The following is a 7,642-nucleotide window of genomic DNA, read 5'->3' as shown; positions in this document are numbered from 1 at the left end:
AAACAGGATTTGAGTCCCCCCCACCCCCACCCCGCGCCAAACTGGAAAGAAACAACAACAAACCACGTTGGCACAAATGCAGCCCAGCTCGCATCTCCCTTAATGCTGAGCATCAACACCCTTGTTCTTCCTTAGAGGAACCCGGAGCTTCGCTGAGCGAGGCGAGCCAGTCATTTTCTCATAGGTCTGAAACTTTCCTAAGACGACACAAGAATAAACAACCGCTTGCCCGAGCGCCTGGGAGGTGGGGTGCGCCCCTGCAAGCCCGGGCCCGTGCTCAAAACAATAAAGCCCCCCGCCTGGTGGGCGAATTCACGAAAACGGCGTCCCTGAGACTGAGGAGGGGGAAGAGAAGCCACGAGGGGTTGTGGAGCCGCTAGGAAGAGAGAAAAGGAGGCTCCCCGCTCTGCAGACACACACTCACACATGTCCACCTGCAGCTCGGAGAGTCGCGGGCCACGGCGACCCGCCTCCACCCCGCTCGCCCCGCGCCTCCCGCGGACTCGAGCCCCTGTCCTCGCCCCCTGCCCTTCGGATTTGTGATTGCGGCGCGGTCCCCTCCGCGGCGGCGGCGGCGGCTGCAGGGTGGCGCAAGCCGGCGGGGAAGCTGGGAGGCGGGAGACGCCTGGGGACTTTGTAGGCACGTTTCCGAATAAACTTTCCAATCGCAGGGGGTGCTGTTGCTGTACATTTTACGTAAAAACTGAAAGTATCCCACGCCAGAGTGAAGCCCGCTTTTTGACAGCGGCAGCGTGTGTAAGTGTATGTATGTGTGTGTGTGTGTGTGCGCGCGCGCGCGCGCGTGTGTGCATTAAAGAGACAGGGGTTTATTTCCAACAGGTCTTCCCTAATTTCCTGGGAACGTCTGCAGAAAGGCCAGAGGGAGTGCTGCGGGCTCCAGGGGGGGCGCCTTGGCGTGGGGAGCGCGGCGCTGACCCGGGGCCGTCACCCCACCGCCATGGCCTCCCCGCTGCTCCTGCGAGCCAGTCGCTCTCTCTCCATTCCCCATTTTCTTTCCTCGGGTAACAACACAGGAATAGTTGTGTTCTGTCCGTAAGAAACGTTTTCTTTTCGTACCTCTGTGCTTTTGCAGTTGCTCGGGAGTGGGAGGGGGTGTGTCCATCCCTGGGACCTGGTTCCTGGACCGCCCGCGGCGCCAGGAGCACGTTCCCAGGGACTGGAACTCCCCGGACTGCCCGTGCTTTGTCCTCTGGCCCACGGCCGCTCGGAGAGGTGGACGCCTCGGCGCCTTCCTCGCCCCCAGGCCCTGGTGCGCTCCCCTCCGGGGGCCTGAACGTGCCCCGAGTTTGGCTCCTCGTATATATATATATATTTTTTTTCTCGGCCTCTCTTTCCGCGACCCTTGGGAGCCTCTACTCCGTGCTTCTAGTTGAACACAGACCCAATCGTTTGTCGGGGCGCTCAGTACCCTGGCCCCCCGGCTCGGCCTTGGGGGCGCCCTCCCGACTCTCCGGCCCGGGCCTGCACCTCCTTCCTCGCCCTTGCCCCCTCTCTCCAGGCCGCCTGGGCTCCAGGAGGCCCCAGCGCTGCCCTTCCGGACCTGCCACCTTCCAAACTTGGGCTGGACTCCACTTCGCCGCGCGCTCCCTCCTGCCTCCCCTCGCCCGCTGCGTCGCTGTAACTTGGAGGCTTAGTTCTCAACTTCGGGTGATTTTTCTTTGCTATTCTCTCCTTGGGCAAAGTTTCTCGAGCGCAGCCGCGGGCTCAGGGCTTTCACTTCGGCCGCGGGCGTCCGCACGCGTGGAGCGAGCGCGGCGGCGGCGGTGAGGGGAAGTGGGTGTGCGCGCGGAGGAGAGTGTCCGGGAGCAACTCTACCTGGCTTCCCTCCGCCCGCGCTTCCCGGCCGCGAGCTGCAGCCTCCTGGTACACTCCGGCTTAAAAAAAAATCTTTCGTTTCGGGGTGCACGTGCGGGGGGTGGGGGAAGGAGCACGTCTTGCTCCCCCCACCCCCACCCCTACCCCCTCCGCCCCTTTCTTATCCCCCCAGCCACGCCGCCGCTTCAGCGCGAGCTGCGGCCACTGGTGAGCCGGCGGCCCCAGCGCCCCCTCCCCTCCGCCTGCCCCTCCTCCGGGGGCCGCGTCTGGCGTCTGCGGAGCCCCCCGCCCCGCACCTCCCCCGCCCCGCACTGGCCATTGGCTTGTCCTGGTCTCTTTTTCATGTCCAGCCCCTGATGTGTGTCCATTGGTGTGAGCTTCCCCTTCCCTCCTCCCCTTCTCTCCTGCTCGCCCTGCCCATGTTTTGTGTGTCTCTGTCCATCCAGACTCCTGACGTTCAAGTTCGCAGGGACGTCACGTCCGCACTTGAACTTGCAGCTCAGGGGGGCTTTTGCCATTTTTTTCATCTCTCTCTCTCTCCCTCTCTCTCTCCTCTCTCTCTCTCTCTCTCTCTTTTTTTTTTTTTTTGCTTAAAAAAAAGCCATGACGGCTCTCCCACAATTCATCTTCCCTGCGCCATCTTTGTATTATTTCTAATTTATTTTGGATGTCAAAAGCCACTGATGAAGATATTTTCTCTGGAGTCTCCTTTCTAACCCGGCTCTCCCGATGTGAACCGAGCCGTCGTCCGCCCGCCGCCGCCACCGCCGCCGCCCGCCCCGCAGCCCACCATGTCTCGCCGCAAGCAAGGCAAACCCCAGCACTTAAGCAAACGGGAATTCTCGCGTAAGTAACCCGATAATAGTAATAATAATTATTAATAATCACGAGAGCGCGCAGACGAGAAGCGAGAGCGAGGGGGAGAGAGGGGGGTGTGCATGCATTTAAAAAATTTTTCAGAAGAAAAACCTCCGAGAGTCGGGATAAAAGAGATTAAAGGGAGGAAAAAACCCCTCATTCCATCCCGCACCGTAGCCGTATGTACTTTTGGGACAGTACGCACCTTTTTATTTTATTCAATTTTACAAAAAATTGACTCCTCCTCTTTCCTGCTTTCCGCCGCTTTATTTCGCTTTTCGAAAAGGAATGCAATGATTTCTCCTTCAATTTTGCAAAATAATGAACAATGCTCTATGTATGGATGCGAACAACTCTCAGGCAAAACCTAGGGGAGGGAACTGGGAGGGAAAGGGGGGCTGCTTCCACTCACCGAAGGAAGGAAAACCGGAGGGGGGTGGTGATAGGGAATCCAAGCCTAAAAAACAATTCCCAGGGAGAAAAGAGGTGAGTCTGGCCCTCGGACCGCGGCGCGCTCTCGGTAAAGTGTGCACAGGGGAAGAAAGTAGTCATCTCCACAATAGTGAGAAAGTGGGATTGTGGGAGCGGGCCCCCGGCGCTCTGGAGTCTGCCGAGTGTGGAGAGGGGCCGCGGTGGCCGGAGCGCCAGGCGACCGGGAGGGACCGGAGACGCGGTCCGCGCTGCCGCCTTTTGTTCCGGCCCGAGGTGGGTGCTCGTCCCGCCGCCTTTTGTGCCGGCTCCTCGCGCTCGCCCGCCCGCCCGCGCCGCCGCCGCCGAAGGGCAGGAGCAGGGGCTGGGGGCGAGCTCCAGAGGGAGGGAGAGCGCCGGGGCCGCCGCCGCCCGGGTCGCGGGTGCCCGCCCCTCCCGGCCTAACCTCGGAGGCGGCGAGAAAACGTGCAAAATAAAATTAGTTAAAAATTAAATGAAACAAGGAAAGAGAACGCAAAATTTCCTGCCCCCCAAATAGAGAAGCCAGACGCTCCGCCGGCCGTTTTCTGTAACGCTCTCCTCTTTGACCCCCCCCCCCCCGGCAAAAAAAATCTCTCACTCTTTAAATAGAGGGGGGGAAAAATTGCAATTACCCCTTCCCCCAAACCCCTTTAGTTGCAAACTTAGAGCGCTAGCGGCACGGAGAGGGAGCGAGGAACTCCCTCCTCTTACTATTTTTTGGAAGATTTTCAAAAAAAGTGGAAGTGGATTTTGATTGGGAAAAATCTCGTGTCTGAATGTTTACAAGCACCGCGTGTGCGGGAGCCTCCTGCCAACAAACAGACAGAGGACCGAGCGCGGCGCGGCAGCCTGGGAGCGGGCGGCGGCGGCGGCCGGGCCTCGCCCGGGCCTCGCCGAGCCTCGCCGCGCCCCCGCCCTGCCCGGATCGCCCACCGGGCTCCGGGCGCTCGCCAGCCGGCACTGCGGCAGGCCGAACCGCGACTCTGCGCCGGCGGGGTCCACAGTCTCCTCTCGCCCCCGGCACAATACCCAGACCTCCTCCCGGCCAACCGGACTTCGAAATCGGCTGGGGAGAAACTCGGCTTTGCAAAGCATTTTTATTTAGCAAAGCAACTGAAAAAGCGCGTTCTGCCTCCCCCCTCCCCGCCCCCCGCGTCTCTTGTCCACAGCTCTGGACTGCGAGGAGGTCACCACGTGCTTTCCCTGTCCCCCTCCCACTGGGTCTGGCCTTCAGCTCCCCCCAGCCCCCGAGCACTGACGAGCCAGGTAGGGGTGGTGGTGGTGGGGGGGTGGGGGGAGTCGACGGGGGAGTAGTGTATTCGAATATGCGTTCTGGGAGTGCTGGATCCCGGGACTTTGAGAACCCCACCCTTGAGTTCTTGCCTTGTATCCCGGGCCTGGCTCAGTCAGGATGGGGGGGGGGTGCCCTTGTGAGCCTCCATAAAGGGGTGGGTGGGTGGCAGTCTCCTGGCTAGCAGAGTGCGTCTGGAAAGGCTGGCAGTGGGCACTTAGAAAAGTTTGTCAATGAGGAAAAGAAAGGCGTGAGAGGGCCCACACTCTTTCCCCTCCTCATTCACGACCCTTATTTTAATTTTTGATGCAATTTTAAAGGACCCACCTATACCCAATTCTGTATTTTTTAAAAGGGTGGGGGGTGCGCACAGGGAATTGAAATTTTCACTGGGCGCTGCAACTTGTCACACACTTTGGAAGCTCCCCCGCCCCGGCACGTTGCGGGGCCCTCCCTTCTCCCCACCCCCGCGCATCCCTCCCTCGCCGCTCTCCCCCGCCCCCCACTCCCCCGGCTGTGCCGGATGCGGAGCAGACGCGGCGCGCGGCGGTGTGAAGTTACATCCCGGCCAGGTACCGGCGGGAAGGAAGGGCAGTGTTCGCAGGAGTCGGGAAAGCCTGGCCCTTCTTTGGAAGGATGCATTGGGGGCTCAAAGGACGAACTGAGACCTGCAGTCCTGACTGCACCCCCCTCCCCCCATCCCGGGTCCACCTCGGGTACTCCTGCCTGGGTGGGTTAACCCCCGCCCCCCGTTCCAGTTCGGGCTTTAGGTTATGGGACCAGCTTGGAGGGGGTGTGGGGGTCGCTCCTTTTACAGGGTGCGAAGAGGGGGCGGGAGTCATTCGGATTTTCAGGATTACCCCCCCCCCCCATCCTTCGCTTCTTGGGCTGAATGAGAGCCCTTCGGTCGCTAGGAGGCAGAACAAGATCAAGAAAGCTCAGCGAACTTGAACCTGTACCAAAGCCTCCCCCACCCCCTGCTCTGCGTTTCTCTGCCGGGGAGGGAAGAGCTTTACGGGGGTCGGGGTGGGGGTGGGGGAAACGGGCGGTTAGGCAGAATTCCATTTCTCCCCCCCATCACCCCTTATGTCTTTGTTCTTCATTTTGACTTTTAAAATGCTCCAGGCCAGGGCTGCGGAGATGCACCCCGGTGCGTCGACACCCCCGGGCGCCGATAGCCGAGCGGGGTGCAGCGCTCGTTTTCTTTCGGGGCGGGCATTATTGGTAGGAAGGAAAGGGGAGCGCGCGCTCTCCTGCTTCGGGGCGAGACCGACGGGTGGGACGGGGCAAGTTTGCACTTAGTCTCCAGGCTCACTTCACTTCCTCCGCCTCCTCGCCCCTTCCCTAAGCTCGGACCGCTGCGGCCGCCGCCGGCGCGCGGAGCGGCTCTGCAGCCCGGCCCCCGGCTCCCCCGCCTCCCGCAGCTCTCGCTTAGGAGCCCGAAATCACAACAATAGTAATAGTTATCATCATAATGATGCGGGCAAGCAGCGTCATTAATAATGAATAGCCGCCGCCGCCGCCGCGCTGCGCCCATCGGTGTCCGGAATTGCGGGAGAAATGCATTTGCAGAGACCTCCCAAAGTAAAGTGTGAGCCTGTGGACACAAAATGCATTTCCGGAGCCGCGCTTGAGGTGTGTGCGGTGATACCGAGACTGCACCAGGTTAACCAGCCGAGATTTTTAAGCCTCACGTGCCTTTTCTCCTCACTGGCTGGCCGGGGGAACCTCGTCATCCGGCGGTTCAGCTGGATGGGCGTGGAGGCGGCAGTCGGGGCCCCTGGCCGCCCGCCGCTTCCCGGCCCCCGGCCTCCGGCCCCGCAGCCCGCGGCCCCGCAGCCCCGCAGCCCCGCAGCCCGGCAGCCGCTGCTGCACGTGTTCGCGGCGAGCGCGGCCGGAGCCTGCAGCCAGCCGGCCGCTCGCTTTGTGCCTCGGAGTCCCCGCACCCAACTTCACTTTCCGCACAGGCCGCCCCCGCCGGGCCCCCTGCCCCCGGCCCGTCGCTCCGGCCGTCGCTTTGTTTCTTTGCTCTTCCTCTCGGCATTTCAGTCTCGGTTTGCTTCCTTACCCTGTTAAGACAATCAAAGGGAAGGACTTGGAAAGCAAACTTGAAGGCAGATCTCTTTCCCCCTCCCCCTCCCCCAGCAGCCCTCGTTTCCCTTGCTCATTCCATTCCCTACATTTCTTCTAAGGCTTTTTTTTTTTTTTTTTTTAAATTTAAATTTATTCCTTTGCAACAGCAGAGAGAGGAAAGAGATCTCAGTCAGCCGCTGGGGCATTGAGACGTTTCAGTCTGTCTTGCTGTTTGAACGCAGAAGCATTTTATTTTTTATTTCTTTCTCTTGTAGAGAATTCGCGGCTAATTATTATGATTATTTGCCCACTCCCTTCCACTTCAATCCTGGACTCCCCGCTTTGTAGCCGGAGCTTAGGCCGGAGCTTAGAAACGTTGGTATTGTGGGGGCGAAGAGGGATGGAGTTGAATGGAAGGAGGGGGTAAAATGGCTGAGGTTAGGAATATTTTTAGGGAAAGAGGAATTTGCATTAAAATACAGAGAAATTATCTGAAGCCCAGAAAGGAAATGTTGATTGCCACTGAGAAAAGATGTCAATGCAAATCAGCAGACTACACCAAGAGAATTGTATTTTCATATTTTCTTTGTGCCCCACTTCGTCTGATTTTTTAATAATATAGCAGCAATAATAAGAACACGTTTTGGTATTTCTCTGAACATCACTAGCCAAATGTTTTGCAGGGAGCCCAATGTTAAACGTTATTTCATACATTAGGATATAATTCTTGTTAATTAGCAATAATTTACGTTAAGAGCATAGAAAATGTTGAGGTTACAGGTTTTATATCTGTACATTTGATCATCTTGTTATTTTCAAGAACTTTGCCTCCTATAAAATTAATTGGGTGAAATGTGGAGGTGTAATCAGCAACCTCTGAATTACCACTTCATTTCCTGGTTTTGATTGTAAATCAGTTCAGTCACTACATTTAGAAGACTTTAACCAAGTCTGTTTTGTACCACATTACCTTTAACTATTTGATACCTAGGAGAATATTTCCATTTACTCCTAAATATTTCCGCTTTCAGAAATGTGTGTCAGGCCTTGGGAATAAAAAAAGAATCTTAACGGTGGAGCTTTAAAAAAAATGTTTTTCTGCAAAGGGTCTACGTACTGCTAACTTTAGTAAGA

The 7,642-nt window shown here is 57.8% G+C and overlaps 1 protein-coding gene across 6 annotated transcripts in view; it reads left to right on the top strand.

Moving 5' to 3' along the window:
• The first annotated feature begins 1,298 nt into the window (after nucleotides 1-1,298).
• The window catches only part of BCL11A (BCL11 transcription factor A), a 98,851-nt gene continuing 92,507 nt past the window's right edge, over nucleotides 1,299-7,642 (top strand). For 2 of the 6 annotated variants that reach the window (XM_081156673.1, XM_081156672.1), the window contains exon 1: nucleotides 2,220-2,682. In XM_081156673.1, the coding sequence (XP_081012799.1) occupies nucleotides 2,628-2,682 (55 nt within the window). In that variant the 5' untranslated portion in view covers nucleotides 2,220-2,627. Of the gene's footprint in view, nucleotides 1,669-2,219; nucleotides 2,683-7,642 lie in introns of those variants that run through there. The other 4 variants (XM_081156671.1, XM_081156669.1, XM_081156670.1 and 1 more) reach the window with 3 other exon arrangements.

This window comes from Miniopterus schreibersii (assembly GCF_964146895.1).
Source record: "Miniopterus schreibersii genome assembly, chromosome: 13".
In the NCBI taxonomy this organism is placed as follows: Eukaryota; Metazoa; Chordata; class Mammalia; order Chiroptera; family Miniopteridae; genus Miniopterus; species Miniopterus schreibersii.
This window is presented reverse-complemented; position numbering and strand designations above follow the sequence as displayed.